Genomic DNA, 22,166 nt, shown 5'->3' with positions numbered 1-22,166 from the left:
CTTTTGATCTGATTTTTCTTATGTAGAATGATGTTTAGAGGAATGGCACAAATTTAACTTATATTGGACTTTTGCTGAGGGAGGGAGAAAATTTGGTGCGCAAGATTTTGCAAAGATGAATGTTGAAAGCTATCTCTGCATATGTTTGGAAAATTAAAATGCTATTAATTTTGAGACATATTTTCGAAGGTTTCTCAAGAGCACTACAATATCAGCAATTTGATCTTTAGCAATAGCTCTGGATTCTATGGTAAGCAAAGGCAAATAGAGTTCCAAGCACTATTAGTTTATTAATCAAGTATGAATTTATTAATAGAGTTAATGGATACCTCAAGTATACTAGAGACAAAAATTAGCAGAGGCAACCCTTTTTATTAATAAAAAACAAGAAATAGGATTGGGAGAACATTATGACTGGTAATAGATCCGACATTATCATCATCGTGGCAGGAATATTGTGACATTTCCTGACAAATGTGGGCTAGTATCTGTTGGATTAGTGAGCATTTCACTCTGTCATTAAAAATATTGGTTAATTTATGGGATCCATCTGCATCCGTAATTTTTGGTAGTGGTTCAGAGTTAGATAACTCCTTGGCACCAAAAAAGTTTTGTTAAAAAAAAAAAAACAACTTTATTTAATGTTCAGGGATAATATATCTCTTAGAGCTATGTAACAGTAGAAGATTAATAACAGAGGTCTTGGTATTTATGCCAAAGCAATGATATAGAAGATAACTCTTTCCTTTTAATTACAATAACTTGTGATCAGGTTGATGTTTAAATTTGCTCTGAGGAGAAAGCTAAATTCCTGAACTTAACTAAAGGACAGAACCCGAATCAATTACAATATTAATTCAATATAAGAATCAATTACAAAGTAGAATTAATTTGAAGTTCTCAGCTAATTGGGTTATTATCTCAGCTAGAGTGATGAAACTACTTGTATGAATCTATGAAATAAATGGGGCAGCTTAAGGTTATTGGTAAAATGGACCTAAAAACTGGAATAAACAGTTCTTTTTTATATTTTGGACCTTCAAGTAGTAATGTACATTGAAATCAGAAATGACATAAATCCCCATCTATATTAAAAACTTTTAATGTAAAATGGTACCAGAGTAGGAAAATTGTGTGAATAAAACATTTGAACATTTTTATTATATACTAGTAGTGCATCAAAATAAAATTAATCTACTCCTGCAAAAGTTTGAATTGACTATTTAGAAAAACAGACTCTAGTAGCTCCCCAGGAAACTTCTGGGGACTTCAAGGGCATTAGCATTTGGCTCATCAGACATAATTAACTTTCCAACTGCTTTCAATAATGTGGTGGCTTAATAGTAAAAGATATTACATGCTTCCAAATGACAAAGTTATTCTCCACACTATGTGCTGAGCCAAAGCAGCAGATAATTCCATGGATTTTTTTTTTTAAAGGAGAAATAGTTTCTGGTTATCTTCACTATATTTTCCCATCTTGCTTCAGTCTCCTCCCACTCCCATTGCCATTAGTAAAAAAAAAAGTGTACTCTCTCAGCAGCCTGTGAGGTGATGAGAGAGGTATGATCTTTCATCTGATTGCACCTTCATACCCATTGACTCTACTAAATGATTTTATGCTTAAGATCCGGGATGTCTTTTATGTTATGGTTTTCCTAAAGATGGCAATGTCCAGGCTTGCAAGTAACTTTGAATATGAGAGGTCCAGAGATCCTGGACTTAATGGAGCATCCTGGTGATAAGTAAAGCTTATTTTCATTAGAGAGGAAGGCTGAGGATTGGTCTAAGTCTGGCTATTTTACCAATGGATATATGCTAGGATTTATTTGAACAAGAAATTACTAATGAGTAATTCCAGAAACTACCCTGTGGTCTGCTAAGGTTTAAGTATTAAGCTCCCAAGAGATATAACTATAATCGCAAATGTTACTTGTAACTACAAGAAATGAGAAATCTTGTTTCAAATTTTATTATCAGTAAGCACTTGTGAGATTTTGTATGTGTGTGTATTTCCTTGGTGTGCAGGAAATTAAAAGAAAAGCCTTATATCTGATTCTTATTGTACTTTGACTACCTTTTCCTATTTCTTTCAGGAAAACCACAGGGATAAATTTGTTATGATGAAATCATCCCAAGGCACTAAGATAAGAGATTTTATGAACTAGGGTCTATGAGAAAAGAGAGCACACTGTGTTAGTGATCAGGCTCCTTAAGACTGAACCTGGTCAAACTATATACCCAGATCCAGAGCAGAGGGGCCCTTTGCAAAAGGTACTAGGTTGAGTATTCTGACTCCTATGAATGCTGTGTTGTGACTAATTTTTTTTTCAATTGTTTTGGTCAGATCCAGCTGTTCATTACCTCTTTTGTATTTTCTTGGCAAAGATACTGGAGTGTTTGCCATTTCTTTCTCCAGCTTATTGTACAGATGAGGGAGGCACTGAAGTAAACTGAATTAAGTGATTTGCCCAGGATTAGAGTTAGAAAATGTCTGGGGTCAGATTTGAACTCAAGAAGATGAATCTTCCTAACTTCAGCCCCCTAAGTCTATCAGTGGTGAGCCATCTGCTACCCCTACTAATTAGACAAAAGTCAAATTATGTAACGTGCTGTTGTCTCCAGAAACTGTCAATTGCTCTCTGGTCTAGAGGAGAGACTTCTTCCTCCAGAGAGCTGCCTCAACTCTTGCCTAAAGCAGAGATTCTTCTTTCCTCCAGAGAGCCACCTCAAGTCTGGTCCAGACAAGACTCTGTCTATCTCTTGAGTGCTGCCCCTTTTTATCCTCCCAGAGAATGGGCGTGGGATAACGCAAGGGCTTCTGGGGAAAATTGCTTCAACCAATGAACTTGTTCCTCCTAAGCATGCAAGCTCCTCCCCAGGAGGTCACAGAAGTAAAACTCCTAGTAAAGGCCAGAAGTAGAGAATTGTCAAGTACCGACTTAGCACTTAGTAAGAACCTAATATCTCCCCCTTTCTTTTGATTTAGAACATAGGGTGGTCATGACCTTGAAACATAAATCCATCAATATGGGAGGCATTATACATAATTACATAGATTACATAAACACATAGTAACATAGTAACATAGTAACATAACACATGCTAGAAGTATGTAACAAATAACATGATCAAATAATCATCAATTGAGAATTTATAAATGTCCATAAGTCCATTGTCCATTAGTCTCATCTTGTGTTAGGAAATCCAATGATTCCTGCTGGTTTTAAAGTTCTTTAACAGTCTTCTTATTAGCCATGCTCTTTCAGTGTCAGATGTTTCTTAGATTTTCTCCTTTGTTTTGAGGTCTTTTTTTCTGTCTCTCTCAGATGGACAAAGCGAATATGACTCGTTGGCACCCATCTGATTCCTTCTCCTGCTGAAGAAATACAAGCAAACCCTCTCCCCCAGGCAGTTAACCTATCTGGTCCCTTCCATTCACCACTTTCTGGATCTCTCCACATCACCTGGAGATTATCTAAGGACAGTGGAGATGCTTGCACTGGACACTGCCCTTCTGGTGGGTTATAAAACCTGTCTGCTGGAGCCAGTGCATCTTTGTCAAAAATTAAAAAATGGTGTAGAGAACTAAATTTAGAAGTTCTCTAGGGCTACCTCTGGCTCCCCCTTTCTTTTGTTTTTGGAGGAGTGTCTTAATGTCTCTGTTTCTTCTCTCTACTATTGCCTGACCTTGCAGATTAAAAGGTATGCCCATGGTATGTAAAATCTTATACTGTGCACAAAAGTGTGTAAAATGTTTAGACATATATGCAGGTCCATTGTCTGTTTTTATTGCTTGTGGCACACCCATAATTGCAAATGCTTGTATAAGGAATTCAGTGACCACTCAGGCTGTCTCTTTTGCTGTTGGCATTGCAAAAGTGAATCCTGAAAAGGTATCTACTACCACGTGGATGAAAGACAGACGACCAAAAGATTTATAATGGGTCACATCCATTTGCAAGATTTCATTGGGAGGTCACAGAAGTAAAAATCCCAGTAAAGGCCGGAACTAGAGAATTGTCAAGTACTGACTTAGCACTTAGTAAGACCCTAATATCTCATTATCTCATTAGCACTTAGTAAGAATCTAACAAAATTAAATCTGAAATACCGTTTTACACTTACCAGAAGTGACAATTGCTAGAGGGAAGAGAGAAAATGGGTCTACTAATGAATTGTTGGTGAAGTAGGGAACTGATCCAACCATTTTGGAGAACAATTTTGGAACTATACCCAAAGAGCAATAAAACTGTGCATACCTTTTGACCTAGCAATATCAACAAAGATTTCTCTGTATTCCAAAAAGATCAAAGAAAAATGAAAAGGACCCATATGTACAAAATATTTGTTAGTTCTTTTTGTGTTGGCAGAGAGTTGGAAATCTAGGGGATGTCTGTCAATTGGAGAATGGCTGAATAAATTGTGGATTATAATAGAGTCCTACTGTGTTCTAGGAAATGTCAAGGGGAATGAGTTCAGAAAAATATAAGAAGATCTATAGGAATGCAAAGTGAAGTGAGCAGAACCTGGAGATCATTGTACATAGTAATAGCAATATTGTAAAGATGAACAACTGTGGAAAACTTAACTATATTGATCAAGACAGTGATCCAAGATAATTCCAAGGGACTCATAATGAAAAAAAAAAAGTTACCCACCTCCAGAGAGTGAACTGATGATCTCTGAGTTGGCAAATTGAATAATAATTTCCTCACTTTATTTTTCTCTTCTTTGTTGGTGTTATGGTTAATATGTAAATATATTTTGTATGATTCATATATGCAATAGGTATATTGGTTGCCTTCTCAGCAAGTTGGGGGAGGGGATGGAAAGGAATATTATTTGGAACTCAAAAATGTTTTTAAAGAATATTTCAAATAATTTTTAAAAGGAAAAGAAAATATATGCCAACACCTTGATTTTAATTTTTTATATATGATAAAATGAATTATAAACAGAATTGCCATTATATATAAAACAAGCTATTCAGGATAGCTGGGCCAAGGTTTTACTATGGAAAACAATCTTTTTGATACTTAGAACACAAAATTATTTATGTGGGTTTTGTATTTTCCTAAAGAATCTAGGTGAAAAAAAGATAGTGGGGAAGGAACATTGTATATCTTTAAAAAATATCCTTAGGAAACTTAAGAGGTAGAGGAAACTATTTTGTCCTTCGAAGGAAAGGAGGAGCAAGAAAGAGAAGCAGCCAATCTTGCTTTGTGTCTAAGAAGAAAAAGAAAAGGAATTCACTAGGGATCTAGCCTGTTTTAAGAAATGACTTGAACATTACCACTTTTGCCTTGTACATAATACTAGGTACCCACAGAAGTCCTTTCTCTATTTTTCAATTTCTATTAACTACAGTAGGTGTTGCCTGGTGAGGGGAATAGAGAAATGTAAAGTGTAATAATAGATAACTTCTTAAATCCAAGACAACCTGAGTTTATATCCTGTATGTGAGCCTATGCAAGACACTGAATTTTTTAGATCTCTAGGCAGCTCTCTAAAGAATGCTACATTGTAGAGAAGGTACAGTAACTACAAAAGTTCTAAATGCAAACTAAGACCTTTTTTTTTTTTTTTTTTTTGCAGGAGTTGAAAACATTGACTAAAAAAGAAAATCATGCTACCTTTTCCTAAGATAATAGCACTTTTGTTCCTAGATCCTATTTAATTTAGGAAAGGAATTGACATAGAACTTTACTGTGTTAAGTTCTAATTATCTGTTATATGTGCATTTTTGGTTAAATGTTCACTATTTTGAATAAAAGGAATAACAGTATATTTTGTAGTTAATGCTGAAGAAATGTTATTCATCAGTGAGATTGGATAAATTATATTGCTGTTGTTTATTCAATTTTAGTTGTGTTTTGACTCTTCATATTATGTTTGATTCTTCATGACCCAAACTGGGGTTTTCTTGGCAAAGATACTGGCCTAGTTTGCTAGTTCATTTTACAGAAAGGAACTAAGATGTTAAATGATTTGCTCCGGTCACCCAGGTTGTAAGTGTCTGAGGCCAGATTTTAACTCAGGAACAAAGTTTTTCTAACTTTGGGTCTGGATCTTTATGCATTATGTCATCTTGCTACCTAAATATACCAAATTACATTGTGGAATATTAAAATGTGCTGACTAATTAAAAAAACACAAACAGAAGATTAAACAATACTGGAGGATAGACACCAACAAACTCATGTTTCTTGCTAAATAAGTATATTTTAAGTCACTTTAAGGGCATATAAGTGGTGTGGTGGATAGAATGCTGGACCTGGAATCAAAAAGACTCATTTTCATGAAGACATTTTGTAATAATGTAATACATTACTGTATAATGCTAGTAAAGATATACTGTATAATGCAGAAGCTATGGGGTATGAATAAAGGTATGGGGTTTATATTTTAATCAGTGTTTGACTTTTTTTCCTTTCCTTTGGACCATATAGCTGTAACAAGTTAGGATCATTTTGCATGAACTTAGATTTTTCATAAACATAATTTTCTAGACAACTTAGGTAAAATGTTAAATGATTCTAATATGTGCATTACTGCAAAGGTACTATATTCTCTTCTGAAGTTGATCTGGAGCATGGTGGCTTTGGCAAAGGCAGATAAAAGGCATTAGAACTTTAATATACATATTTTAAAATTATAATCCCATTGGAATTGAGATTATTTGCCACAGAATATGCCTGTGTATAAGAGTGTAATAATGTATTTGTCATCAGACTACTGGGCCAGCCATCCTCACTGTTGTCCAGGAAAGGCTCAAGTATTGGGCACAGTTAAGCAACCAGCACTTTCCTTATAGAAAAATTATTTCATGACCTAGAAATATGATACATAAAATTCCTGGCTCAATGATTGAGACTTGTTTTCAAAGTCCTGAGGGACTATAAAATCTCAAAATCTAGAGATGGACAAATTAAATATAATTGGTTATGAAAAATATTAGGCAGGATTACAAAAATATGAAAAACTAATAACAGAATCCTTAAAATGATCCCAAACAGAGGTATATAACTGTATTTCAAATGGGTGTCTGGTTATACAATCTCAGCTGTTTACAATTTTCTTTTTACAATGTAAACTAGTAAAATGGAGGAGAGAATTTGATTGAAGGTAAGTTGAATAAACAGCAAACAAGAATATATTAATTTGCCAAATCTAGACTGCTCTCAGTTTGCTTCAGATGTAGATGAAGATATCCAATCATAGACGACCAGAGGAATGCTGATGAGAGAGAACAAGATTCCTAATCCCAAGAGAAGAGAAACCTGAGGGGAAAATAAGTACATAATTAGATAAATTAGTATTTTCCTAAAACAAAGATTTTTGATAAAGTTAGAATACATCCCCTTTTCCCTGTTCCTGCTTTTTCCTTATTAAGATGAAAAACTGGAAGAGGGTGAGAACAATACTCATCAGAGAAGAAAGAAAAATGAATTAAGTTAAGAAATACAAAGGAATAAATTTTTATTAGAAAATGAAGGGTGCATGGTAAACAGGATTTGTGGATAACACATTTCCACCATTTTAAAATTTAATCTCCACTCACTTTAATATTAAAAAATTATCAATCAATTGCATTTATTCATGAGCTGGATACTGTGCTAGGTACTGGTGATACAAATATGAAAAAATAAAACAATTCTTACTCTGAAGGAGTTTACATTCCATAGGGGAGACAACATCTATTATAGGTAAATATATACAGAGTAAACAAGATAAATACAAAGGAAATAAGGAGAGAGGTCCTTGGTAGTTGAAGATGATTAGGAATGGATTCTATGAACACTCTTGCTTTTTCCTAATTCTTACTAGTCATGTTTTAGTAAGTCCTTAGTAGCGAGGGACAGCCAGATAATACAGTGGATAGAGAAGTGGGTCTGCTATCCAAGAAAGTCTGAGTTCAAAACACCGCATTTACTAGCTCTGTGATTCTGGACAAGGTGTTTAACCTCTATCTGTAAAACAAGGACACACTAGAAAAGGAAATGGCAAACCATTTCAGTCTTTTTGCCAAGAAAATACTAAGGGCATAATCCATAAAGTCACAAAGATTTGGACATGGCTGAAGGACCAACAATAACAAGTATTTAGGGATCCAGCTATAAGTTTCATACAAGTGAAGATTTTTTTTTCAAATACATGTGAAAATGTCTGTTATTTAACTACTTTGAATAGCAATGTAGTTATTCCAAGAAGTCACTTATGTGCTTATTTTGGGAAAATTCTCATCTCAGGTAACACATACAATCACTATGTTTTGACTAGCTGAGAAAGCAACTGAGAAGCCTTCAGGATACCAAAAATGGTGTTCTGGAAGGTATTCAACAGAGCTGTCACTGCACACCTGCTTTCCTTACTGTTTAGTCTCCAAGTATAAGAGATTCAAGATGCCATTGAACTTAAATCAGATTTGGAAACAAGTTTCCCAAATATTGAAAAGAATCCAGTCTTGTCATATCAAAGCACTTTTGATCTACTTCTTTAAACATTTAAGAATCTTTGGTCTTATTGCTGTAGGTATTTCCTTTATCAACAAAGATCATAATATCTTTCCACCTTAGTACACAGTTTCTGTAAGTTATCATGTTTAGAAAAAAATCAAAACCTATTTAATGGACAAACTTCTGAGTTTAACCAGGCTGGTCCTTAGACAACAATCATTCAGTCTCTTGCTTCTCTGTATTTATATTCTTTCCAGATTGGTAGCACCTATATGTCAGAACTTGTGCTCTCCTAGTAGAGCTTTATAATATCCAGTATCACCTTCATGCCAAAGTGAGACATCAAAGTATGGAGCTGCTAATGGTTATTATACTTATTTTATATGGGAAGAATATTTTAACTAATTCACCCATTTTATTTATTTAATGTAACTTTATGTTCTTTTGACTGTATGAGATATTTTCATGGAGAAGGATTGTCCTAAAGTTTATTTAGAATTAGGCATTATCCTATAGATATATAAAGAGGTATAACTAACCTAGATAATTTTTCCTAGCCAATGTAAAAATAAAGGACTATTTCTCATCAAATATAAGTGAAATCTAATAAACATTTTCTGAGGGAACAGAGAAGAATGATGTTCTATTTTAACTTAATCAATGCTGTGCAGCCCACCAAGACAACAGTAACTTATAACATATTTGCAGTATGATTATGTACTACCAAACTAATTTTTGATAAGTTTTAGTGACATACAAAATGAAAAAATATATAACAGTAACCATAAAACATACCCCAAATCTTTCATTTTCTTTGTCAGGATCATCCTTTGTGATTTTTAAAAACAAAATTGTAGGAAGAATGAAGATCAACATATTGGAAGTGGTTGTTCCTATAAAATGAACAAAAACCAGTTTTCTGTTATTATGAAATTTAACTCCCTAAAAGCTGTTATTGAATTATTAGTATAAAATTGCCATATTGTACCCAGAACTCCAAAAAGGTCTTTCATGGTGGGTACGAAGATTACTAAACAGTCAACAAAAGCCAAGATTATAGCAGCAATCACAATACGTTCAAGTAAATTGAAGATTGGTTTCTTAAGTAGCTCAGCCAGAGAATCACGAGCCTGTGGTAAAACAAAGCAAATAATTTTGTTAGTAGATAGTTTATAGTATTCAAATATGTTCTTCTAGTGCAGAAACTTTTACATTAATGGAATCTCAGAATTATGGAATTCAGAGTTGAAAGGGACCTAAGACGCCATTAACTGAGCCTATGTCTAAACAGTTCTTTCCTTTGTAGCATCTTTTACAAGTTATCATTTGGCCTTTTCTTAGACTTTCAATGATAAAGGCAAAAAAAAAATCCTCATTTTGGCTTCTTCTTATTAGGAAGTCTTAACAGACAATGAACCAAAATTTATTTCTTTTTAGACCTTTACAATACAATAATCATTCAAATTCATGAAGGATAGCTACCATGTTTCCCCTAATTTTCTTCTTAAGGCAATATGTCTTTAGGTCCTCAGTCTCTAGTCTTACCTTCTTAACAGAACAGATTGATTTTTTCTGACATCCTCCTAAAATGTGGTATCCAAAATTGAACATCCTTATTTCAAATTGGTTTAATTAGCTTGGAATATAAGACTATCACTTCTTTTTCTACAAACATTGCTCTGTAACTTAAGATCATTTTCACTTTTTTGGCTGGTCTTAATAACTAACTTGCATTGAGTTTACAATATGCTAAAGCAACTATATTTCACTAAAAGAAAATAATCATTATTTTGATTTTTTAAAAAAAAGTCCCACATTTTCCTCTATGGAATTTCACCTCTATGGGATTCTGCCTCTCATTCTAGGCAAAAACTTGGATTCTGACTGCATATTTTCTTCATTCAATGTTGTTCACCAACATTATACCAGATGACAGGTGGAAATATTCCCTAAAAGAGTGTAATAGAGAATTTCTCTTCTCGATTGAAAAAAAGCAATTGTTTGTTTTGTTTATTTTAATCCTATTTTATTTCATATTAGTTGTGAATGTTATTAATTTCATGTAGTTAAAGTTTTATAAGATAACCTTATAGGCCATTTAAAAATAAATTTAATTTAAATTTAAAAATTTTAAAAATTCTCAAAGGTGACTGAAAAATAATATGTTAGAAGATCTTTCCATTATTTGAAAGGTCATAGCTCAGTTTTTCTATCTGTGTTACAGGATAAAACACCCCTATAATAACAATTTTAACAGATTTCATAAAATAGACTTTTTCTGTCCATTGTTTTACACTATCCAAACATGATCTACTCATTTCTGCATCATCTATATAGAATCTAATTACCCTCATAATAATAAGCATTTTATTGTTGAGTCCCTTGTGATTTTTCTGTTATATTTATCTTTTTATGTTTCTTGAGTCTTATATTTCAAAGTAAAATTTTTATTTAGCTCTGGACTTTTTATCAGGAATACTTGAACTCTTCTATTTCATTAAATATTTACTTTCCTCCTTGAAGGATTATACCAAGTTTTGCTGGGTTAGGTTATTTTTTGGTTATAATCTCAATTCTTTTGTTTTCTAGAATATCAGTTTCTAGGTCCTCTACTTTTTTTTTAATATGGTAGTCTTGTGTGAGCCTGACTATAATTTAACAATATTAGAAAGTTGTCTGGTGGGTTTTTTTCCTGTCTTATTGAAGTATTTTCTCTTAGACCTGGGATTTCTGAAATTTGGCTACAATATGCCTGGATTTCTCTTAGGGTATGATCAACAGATTCTTTGACTTTCTATTTTACCCTCTAGTTTGAGGAAATCAGGGTAGTTTTCCTTGACAATTTTTTGAAATATGGTATCTAGGATGTTTCTTTGATCACGGCTTTCAGGCGATCCAATAATTCTTAAATTTTCTCCCCTTTATTTACTTTCTAGCTCAGATGTTTTTCTGAGAGATAGTTGATATTTTCTTCTATTTTTTCATTCTTTTGGTTTTCTTTCTGGATGTCACACAGATTCATTAAATTTCCAACTGCCCAGTTTAATTTTTAAGGTATTTCTTCTGTGAGCTTTTGCATCTCTTTTTCACTTGACCAATTCTGTTTTAAGTAGATCTCATCTTTATTGAATTTTTGTCTTCTTTTTCTTGTTGCACAATTCTGTTTTTTAAGGTGTTATTTTCTTCAGTATTTTTATGTCCCTTTTATCAACCTGTTAAAATTGAATTTTTCCTTTGCTTTAAATTCTTTCCCTATGTCTTCTTCTACTTTTATTGATTTTGAAAATCAAAATATTTAAGCTCTTCCAGGAATTTTTTTCTGGGAGGGAAGAGGGTTTGTTTGTAGCTGTTTTCACTTTTCTTCTGAGTTTGTGTTTTGATCTTCCCTTTCAACTTGGTAGCCTTTTATGGTCATGTTCTTGTTGTTTGTGCATTGTTTCTATCTTATTTCTTGATTTTGAACTTTATACTAAAGTTTAACTGTTTTCTGCATATGGATAGAGACACGGTCCCAAACTCTGGACTTTTTTACACAGCAATTTTCAGAGTTTGTTTGGATATGTTGAGAGGTTTTGGTTCTTCCAAAATGGTGTGATCTAGGGAGAGATGTAGTCACTGCTCTTCTGGTCTGCACTTTGATTCTTACCCAGGAAGGGACCTTTTCCCTTTGGAATTGCAATTGAGCTTCCTCTTCATAGTAATTAATTTCCTCTTCTGCATGTAATGTAATCCTTTGCTTTAAATAATGTACACATTTGGAACTATCTTGGCATATGATGTGAGTTGTTACTTTCTGCTTTCTGCTAAACTGCCTTTCAATTTTCCCAGCAGCTTTTGCTAAATACTAAGTTTTTGGCCCAATAACTGGCATCTTTGGGCTTGTAAACATTGTGTTCATTTACTTCTCTATATAGTATACCTGATTCCATGGATCTGCCTCTTTATTTCTTTACTAGTTATTAGATATTTTTTGTGATTGCTATATTGAAGTGTAATTTAAGTTCTGTCACTTAGTTTTCCTACATTCCCACTTTTTTCATTATTTCTCTTGAGATTTTTGACTTTTTATTCCTCTGGATGATTTTTTTTTTCTCTTTCAAGTAATCCTTTGGTAAATAGATTGATATGGCATTGAATAAGCAAGCTAATTTTTTATAGTAATGGAATTTTTATTATATTGGCTCATTTTATGTATAAATAATATTTCTCTAGTTATTTAAATGTATTTATTTATATAAAAATTATTTTAGAGTTGTAGTCCTATAATTCCTATCTATATCATGATAGGTACATTACCAAGTATTTTATGTATTCTGAAATTATTTTTCAATGAAACATGTCTATTTCTACCTAGATGGACTTGTTAGTTATATACAAAGGTTTTTTTTTTTTTTTTTGCTGAGGCAATTGGGGTTAAGACTTGCCCAGGGTGTCACATAGCTAGGAAGTGTTAAATGTCTGAGGCCAAATTTGAACTCAGGTCCTCCTGATTTCAAGGCTAGTGCTCTATCCACTTCACAAGCTAGCTACCCTATATACAGAGAGTCTAATGATTTGGGTTTACTTTATAACTCATAAGTCTTGAAGTTGTTAATGGTTTTGATTATTTTAAAAAATTGACTCTTTTTGGTTCTCTGAGTAAATCATCTTATAATCTTTAAAAAGTGACAATTTGTTTTTTATTCCTTGTCTATACTTCTTTCCATTTATTTTTTCTTACTTTATTGCTAATAGCTATCATTTCTAGCACTACTGAATAGCAATAGACATCTTTTGCTATACCCTTGATCTTACTGGAAAGACCTTTCACTTTAATTTCAATACAGATAAGGCTGATTTGATTTTAGAAAGATAACTCTTATCATTTAAAGGAAAGTTCAATTTATATGTGTGCTTTCTTGTACTTTAAAAAAATGGGCATTGTATCTTTTCAAAAACTTATAGGATTTTTTTATTAACATGGCTAATTATGTTTATCGTTTTCCTCACACTGAATCAAGCCTGCCTTCTGGTATAAATCTGACCTAGTCATAGTGTGTAGTCTTTGTGATATGTTGCTGTAGTCACCTTGATATTTTATTTAAATTTAACGTGGTATTGTATGTTTTGGTTTTTAATGTAATTATGTTGATTGTTTTCCTTAATATTAAACAATCTCTTGTATAAATTCCACTTGATCAAAATGAATTATTTCTTGGATAAGTTGCTATAGTTTGACAGGATTGTGTTTAAAATTTTTGAGCTAATATTCATTTATTTTATTGGCTTATAGTTTTATTTCTGCACTTTATTCTTCCCTCTTTAAGGTAAAAAAACTATATTTGTTTCATAAAATGATCCTGGTGGGAAGCTCCTAAAGATTTCCCCTCCCAAAGAATGCTTTAGATTCATCCCAGAAACTTTGGCATGTTGTTTCTTCATTATCATTTTCCTTTACATAGTTATTATTGCTAACTTAATTAATTTAAAATAACCACATAATCATCTCTGTATAGATTTAACAACAAAGTATAATATTATTTTATGCTTAAAATATTGCAAAGTATAGGCATAGAGGGACTTTTTTTAAGACTACAAAAACCATCTCTCTTAAATCAAAAGTAAGCATCATATGAACTGCATATACACTAGAACCTGTTCCAGTAAATATGGGAATGAATCAAGGATGCCTACTTTCTTTAGTATTATTTAATATATTTTTTGAAAAGATAGCAATAGTAAAAAGACAAAAAAGTAATTAAAGGCAAAAGATAAGCAGAGAGGAGATAAAAGTATGTTTACTTTCTAATAATATGACAATGTACTTGGAAAACCCCCTTGAGAATCAGCAAAAGTGCTAATTGAGACAATAGCTTAAGCAAAGTTGCAGGCTATAAAATACATCTTCAAAAATCAATATAATTTTACATAATAATAGAAAAATGCAATAAGAAACAATAGAAATGGAAATATCATTCCAAATAACTATGAAATGCATAAACTATCTGGGAATCGGTTTCCAAAAATACACAAAAGATCTGTTTATATTCAATTACAAAATGCAAAAAATACAAAAAAAGAAATAACAACTTAGATATCAGGAGGAATATTCAATGTTCATTGACCAGACTATGGAAACGTTATGAAAAGATAATATGACCAAAATTAATTTAGGTTTTTATTGTTATACCAATCAAATTTCTAGTGGAATACTTTACAGAACTTAATGTTAAATTAATTTAGAAACTAATTTAGAAAAACAAAAGATCCATAATATCAAGGAAAATTATAGAAAAAGTAAGGACAAAGAGAAAACCTCAAACTATATTATAAAACAGTAGTCATGAAAATTATTCGATATTGGTTACCAAATATATAGATCAATTGAGTAGATTAGAAAAAGGACATTCAGAAATAATAGAACTCAATAACTCAGTGGTTGATAAATTGGAAAACATAAATTATCTGCAAAACTTCCCATTTTATAAAAAAAAAAACTACCAGGAAAACTGGAAAGTAGTCAACAGAAATGAGATTTAAGCATCAATACTTCATACAACACTACACAATATGTTCTACATGGAGATATCCCATAATATTAATAGTATATTATAATATATATAGTATAGGAAAATTGAAAGAGAAACCGACCATTTATCTCTCATGGGTATGAGTATAGGGAGGCAATTACAAAAGATGAAATAAGATACTTTGATTACTAGAAACTGAAAAACAGATAACATATACAGACATACTGAAAATTGAAAAAAATAAAATTTGTATCACTACTGACATTTTGTGTAACTGCGTAAGTCATGTTTTATTTGTCTCTGAGTTAAATATGGAACTTCAGTTTTCCTGTAAATCATCATTATCTCTAAATTAAGTTTAGACTTTCACTATTCCTTTTAATCACTATTCTATTCTTGTGTAAAGGAAATCTATTATTTTTGAAAGGTAGATACCAAGGAATCTGTTATTGTTATTAGCAATGTAGGTGGATTCCATTGATGAACTTTCATAACAACAAGATAGAAGGATTATTGCTGGCTCCACATTCCAAATTTCCAGTCAATCATATTATCTTCTATGTCTTTTATGCTTCTGACTTTGAAACTAATCATATTGGTTATAAATCCCATCTATAATTCTGCCCTCTAGTGGGCATGCTCCTCCTTTTGTCCATAAAATAATCTAGCAATTCTCATTCATGATCTTTTGGCTTGTTGAGGAGCTAAAGATAATTTTTATTGGTAACTGTTAGCATTAATCAATAAATTGAAAGTACTCAAAACTTGGTTGCCTCAGTTTGTCTTAATTTTAATTGCAATAATACATATATGCATACATATACATATTTGTTACTTAGTTGTTCAGTCATGTCCAATTCTTCATGACCTTCTTGAGTTGTTTATGGGATTTTCTTGGCAAGTGTTTTGCTATTTCATTTTACATTTTACAGGTGAGGAACTGAGGGAAATAGGAGTTAGGTGATTTGTCCTGAGTCACATAATTACTAAGTATCTAAGGCAATATTTGAACACAGGTCTTCCTGATTCCAAGTCCAATGCTCTATCTACTGCTCCACCTAGTTACCTATATGTATATGTAAATCTATCTATCTATTTATCTATTTATCTATATTTATGATGATCATCCATCAATAGATAAATAATCAAAGGATATGAACAAACAGGTCTCAAAAGAACTGCAAGGTATTCACAGCCACATGAAAAAAAAAAAAAAAAACAACTTCTACATAACCCAATTAAAAAAAATGAAATCAAAACAGCCCTGAAGTTTTATCTCATAATCTGAAAACTAGAAAAATAACAAAAATGGCAATAGCCAATATTTTAGAGGCTATGGAAAGACAGGTACACCAATACATTATTGAGAGTTGTAAAATGGTGCAATGCTTTTGGAAAGCAATTTGGAATTGTTTCAATAAAGTGGTTAAAATTCAAACATTTGAACCAGAGACTTCATTTCAAGGCTTATATTTCCATTGATAAGAGAGATCCCACATGCACCAAAGTATTTATACCTACGCTTTTGGTGAAACAATGTAGATGCTCATGATCTGGTCAATGGCTAAACCCATTATGGTACATGAGTGTAATGGAAATATTACTACGCTTTAAGAAAGTATGTGAATGAATGCAAAAATATATGAAGTAATTCAGAATGAAGTAAGCAAAGCCAAGAAAACAATATACACATTAACTCTAACAATGTAATTGGAAAGAACTATACAACCAAAAATTAAAAATAAATGTAACAAAATTATAACATACAAGACGATGCTTTCAATCCAACCTCTCGTGGAAGGAGAATGTCTACAGGTGTTACACATTGTACGTATTTTTGGATTTTTTTTCAATGTATGGATAAGTTATGATGGACTTTTTGTCTCTAGGGGAAGTATGGGAAGGAATATATTCAATACTATGTTGATGTAAGAAACAGAAAATATAAACAAAAACTTAATTTTTAAAATAAATAACAGAGTTCTAGTTGGATTCTAGTTTCAAATCCATTTTGCTATCCTCTTCCATTTTGTGGGTGAGTATATCCCATTTACATTGATAGTAATGATTGTTTACTAAGTGTTTTTCTATCTTCTTCTTTTATAGGATCCACCCTCTTTAATTAAGAGCTTAGATTGCTTACAATTAATCCTTTCCTTAATGTTCTGTCTCCTTTTATTTTACCCTTTTCTTCCCCCCTTCCCTTGTGTTTTCATTAAGTGAAATGTATTTCTTTACCCAACTTTGTATTTTTTTCTTTTGACCAGTTTAGATAAAAGTAAATTCAAGTACCTCCTCTGCCCACCATTCCTTCTTGTCTTTTTATATTTTATATAGAGTTCTTTTAGAATGTATGGAGTGTTTGAGAGGATCAGTACTTCTGGCATGATGGCTTCTTTTCTTTTTTTTATCCATCTTTGGTGTCCACCTGATTCACCCAGTCATATTTCAGTAAACTATTTCAAGCGGTAATAGGTATAACAGTCATATTTCAGTAAACTATTTCAACAGGCAGGCTAAACCAGGTTGACTGTCAGTGCGTTGAAGGATGTGCACCCCAAGCATGTGAAGACTTTACCCAGGAGAATGAGTTAATGAGAATAATTTGTTCCATCAGTCATGAAGCAGGTGCTATGGAGCATTTAGAGCTTGATCAGGCATCAGACTCCAAGTCTTTCATTCACTGAATCCCAGGCCATTGCTAATTGTTTTGACTTTTGTATTGCCATTGGAATTTGATGATTCTTGTAAGATAATGAAGCTCACAATTCTGCCTCACTTAAACCCAATTCCTGTATATGTTAAGGAATTGTTGGCATTTTTTAAAAATGAAGGACAAACAAAAACAATATAGACCTCAACTATATTCTTCATACTAATTATGTGGAATAATTTTCCAATTTTTCCTCTTTTTCCTCTTAGTCCACATATATCTCTTCCTCTCTTTGTATTCTTTGCCTTCAAGAATATATTATCCTGGGGCAGCTAGTTGTTAGAATACCAGCCCTGAAGTCAGGAGTACCTGAATTCAAATCTGGCCTCAACCACTAAACACTTCCTGCCTATGTGACCTTGGGCAAGTCACTTAATCCCAATTGCCTCAGGAAAAAAAAAGAATATATTATTCCAAGTTCTCCACTTCTTATATTGGTGCCTGCTAAATCAGATAAATCAAATATGGGTCTCAATTCTTTAAGTTTTCTTCTTTTTATCTGTTTTCAGTAATTCTTCTTTTAGACTTAGAAGACACATATTATGACTGATTTTCCTGAGAGTCTACATTTTGATATGTCTTTCAAGTGGTGATCATTGGATTGTTTCTATTTTTACTTTGCCTTTTGATTCTAATAGTTGTTGGCATTTTTTCATAATTTCTTGAAATATGATGTCCCAAGCTTCTGGTATAATAATGATATAATTATTTCTATTCTACTTCTATGGATATTTTTAACAGATCAGTTGTCTTTGATATAAAATATTTCATGTGTTTATTTTTCTCCCAGTCTTTTGATATTGCTTTAATATTTCTTATTGTCTTATGAAATCAACAGCTTCTGTTTAATTAATCTAACTTTTAGGGAATTTGTTCCTTGAATAACATTTTTGCCAAGCCATTAATTCTCTTTCCAATTCTTTTTTCCATAAAACTTTCACTTCCTTTTCAATTTTTTCTTCTAGAACTTTCACTTGATTTTAGAAAAAAACATTTTAATACCTTTTAAAAAAACTTATTTCATTTCTTCTGAGAATTTGGTTAAACGTACAGCAAAGTTTTTATTTGAGGTATTATTTGCTGCTATTTTGAAGCCATTCTCTTTTAAGTTTGTGTTTTAAATATCCCTATTGTCATAATTATTCTTTAAAGCAAAATTATCCCACCACCATCACCAAGCCTGGTAATTCTTCCAGTCATTCTGCATTTTGACTTCAGATTTTATGTTGGAACCAAGTCCTGTACACTTCTTTAGGTAATATCTGGGCTTAGTTTTTGTTTGCTTAAGTCTTTACATGCTTTCTTAAGAGTATTAAGTATTATATTATTCTAAGATCTCAGAGACTGCTCAAACTGGGGACGTACAAGCTTTCACTATTCCTAAAGTAATTCAATACAGAGCATATAATTCCGATGGTTGGAGCTCTCTTAAGTTTCAGATGCAGGTTTGAATCTGAGGAACACAATTATGGGTTTGTTTCTCATTAGATTTCCATTATATTATTGCTGGAAAAGTCACTATCAATTAGCTAGAAAGTTCAACTGGTACAGAGTGGCAGAACTGAAAGGTTTTGTTTGTGATTCCTTTCCTAAATATTCCCTTTCAGGCTTTAAACTTCACTGGAAGCTGGAAATGAGACCTCTCTCCATTCCTATATAGTTGCTGCTGGTTTTTGAACTTCCTTTTTTGTCAGTATTCAACCTAAAACTTACAACCAATCTTGTTCCCAGAATTCCATTCTTATAAGTATATCCCTTCTTTAATCTGTTCTGCATAAAAAACTAAAATGGACAGTGATCAACCATGTTGCCAATTGCTATTTCACAAAAAGCTGGGTCCCTTTATGTGGATTTGGAACCTCTTCTTGCTCTGGAACTCTGCATGATATGCTCCTGGATAGTCCTGGTTAGTCCTAGTTAACTCCTGGTTGTAGCCCTTTCTGTCTGCTTATACTAACTTAGCCTAAAAAAATTACAATGACTTTTTTCTTTGATTTTCTTGTCAGAACTTAGTCTTGAGTACTTTCTAAATCTTTTTGGAGTTGTACTGATGTTTTTCAAGATAATCCAGTATCTTGACTTTTTTCCTATTAATTTTGTGTGTGTGTGTATATGTGTGTGTGTATGTGTGTGTGTGTGTGTGTGTGTGTGTGTGTGTGTGTGTGTATTAGTAATTTGAGATTGGATTAAATATTAAGACCAAAGGCATCTTTGTTTATAAATGTGGGGTTTTGGGGGGTGAGATAGATATTTTTCCTGAATACTAAATTTAGAATTAATTTCTTAATTATTCTTTCCATGTTTTCTTATTATTTGTGACCTTGAATCCAATTACTTTAATCTGATAAACAGTTATTATTTAATTGAGATAGAATATTAGAACTATCATCTATCATAGAGTAAATTTATTACTTATCACATTTTCCCCAAAATAGACTTGGGAACCCACCTCTGTTATAGTTTCAGTAATCTAGAAATCTTATCCAATATGGCTTCTTCATTGGCAATTTCCCAAATATAGATGGAAAGATATTAGCTTTGCTTTTATCAGATTGCATATGACTTTAACTTACTGTGAGAAATAATACTGGAATTGTGAGAGTAACTGCCATCATCACTGACAATCGTACTATTAGGATAAGAAGACCTTTATCTTTGTATGTATGAAGTAAACTTGAATGTACCTCATCTAAAAAGGAGAAAATAAGACAAATGTTTTAAATTTATTTTTATTTTTTATTAAAGCTTTTTATTTTCAAAACATATGCAAAGATAATTTGCCAACATAGACCCTTGTATAGCCTTGTGTTTCACATCTTCCCCTCCTTTCTCCTATCCCCTCCCCTAGATGGCAAGCAATCCAATATATATCATTCATATTAAAATATATGTTTAAATATATGTGTAAAAGTATTTATAAAATTCTCTTGTTGCACAAGAAAAATTAGATCAAAAAGGAAAGAAAATGAGTAAGAAAACAAAATATAAGCAAACATCAACAAAAGAATAGGAACATTATATTGTGATCCACACTCAGTTCCCACAGTCCTCTCTCTGAGGGCAGATAGCTCTCTTCATCAGAAGATCATTGGAACTGGCATCAGTCATCTCATTGTTGGAAAGAGTCATGTTCATCAGAATTCGTCGTCATATAATATTGATGATATTGTGTACAATTATCTCCTGGGTCTGTTCATTTAATTTAGCTTCAGTCTCTCCAGGCCTCTTTAAAATCATCCTCCTGCCCATTTCTTATAGAACAGTAACATTCCATAGCATTCATATATCACAACTTATTCAGCCATTCTCCAATTGATGGGCATCCACTCAGTTTCCAGTTTCTTGACACTACAAAAAGGGTTGCCAAACATTTTTGCACATGTGGTCCCTTTCCTTTCTTTTTAAGATCTCTTTGGGATATAAACCCAGTAGTAGCACTGCTGGATCAAAGGGTATGCACAGTTTGATACTTTTTGGGCATAGTTCCAAATTGCTCTCCAAAATGGCTAGATCCATAAACAGTTTTCCCACAACCTCTCCAACATTCATCATCTTTTCCTGTCACCTTAGACAATCTGAGAGGTGTATAGTGGTATCTCAGAGTAGACAAATGTTTTTTAAAAGAGACAATCATTCACATCACTTTTCAACTTTTCCCAGAGCAACCAGTGATTTAGAAGCTCATGATAAGGCAAGGAATTGAACAATTGAAATTTAGAAGACAATTTTTAAACCTATAAAAATTAGTTCTCAATGAAAGAGATTCCACTATTTAACTAAATAAGATTTTAAAAGCTATTTGGAAATTTTCTTCCTTTAAAGTAAATGTAATTTACATTTAATTAATTTCATTAGAAGAAATTACAGAACTGGGAATGCATAAAGTAGGATTATAAACAAAAGTTCTACTGAAAAACAGTAAACTGGTCCACTTGTCCATGGAGTTTTCTTGGCAAAGATATTGGAGTGATTTGCTACTTTTTTTTTCTAAGGCAAGGAAGGTTAAGTGATTTGCTCAAAGCTACACAGCTAGTAAATGTCTGAGTCAGATTTGAGCTCAGGAATATGAGTCTTTCTGACTCCCTGCCTATTCATTGTGACATTTAACTTTCCAATGACTGTCTCAGTTTAGATCAAAACTCTAAGGTGGAGGTGCAACTCCTTTTTATAACCATAGAACAAAGAGCAGGATAGGTAAAAGAAAAATACAATTGGTTCAGGTTTGGCATTATCTTAGGGGTGAGGACGATTGATCACATTAAGGAAAGCAGGAAAAATTAGGAGCAGGATAGGTAAACGAAAAATACAATTGGTTACAGGTTTGGCATTATCTTAGGGGTGAGGACGATTGATCACATTAAAGAAAGCAGGAAAAATTACATGTGGAAACAAGAAGACCACCTCTCTCTGTATTAGAGGAATGTTTTATTGATTTTTGGAACCCAACTGATTTCTGAGTCTTTTGATAATACACTAGGAAAAATA

The 22,166-nt window shown here is 32.4% G+C and overlaps 1 protein-coding gene across 1 annotated transcript in view; it reads right to left on the bottom strand.

The window, feature by feature from the left end:
* Positions 1–7,000: 7,000 nt before the first annotated feature.
* LOC141543747 (sodium-coupled neutral amino acid symporter 1-like) overlaps positions 7,001–22,166 on the bottom strand; it is a 72,452-nt gene continuing 57,286 nt past the window's right edge. The window contains exons 12-15 of the mRNA XM_074269451.1: positions 20,255–20,370; positions 9,448–9,589; positions 9,255–9,352; positions 7,001–7,283 (exon numbers count right to left, since the gene is read on the bottom strand). Coding sequence (XP_074125552.1) covers positions 7,185–7,283; positions 9,255–9,352; positions 9,448–9,589; positions 20,255–20,370 — 455 coding nt within the window. The 3' untranslated portion in view covers positions 7,001–7,184. The remainder of the gene's footprint in view (positions 7,284–9,254; positions 9,353–9,447; positions 9,590–20,254; positions 20,371–22,166) is intronic.

Source organism: Sminthopsis crassicaudata, chromosome 5 (genome assembly GCF_048593235.1).
Source record: "Sminthopsis crassicaudata isolate SCR6 chromosome 5, ASM4859323v1, whole genome shotgun sequence".
Classification (NCBI taxonomy): Eukaryota; Metazoa; Chordata; class Mammalia; order Dasyuromorphia; family Dasyuridae; genus Sminthopsis; species Sminthopsis crassicaudata.
The sequence above is the reverse complement of the archived record's forward strand: the minus strand, read 5'-3'. Positions and strand labels throughout refer to the sequence as shown.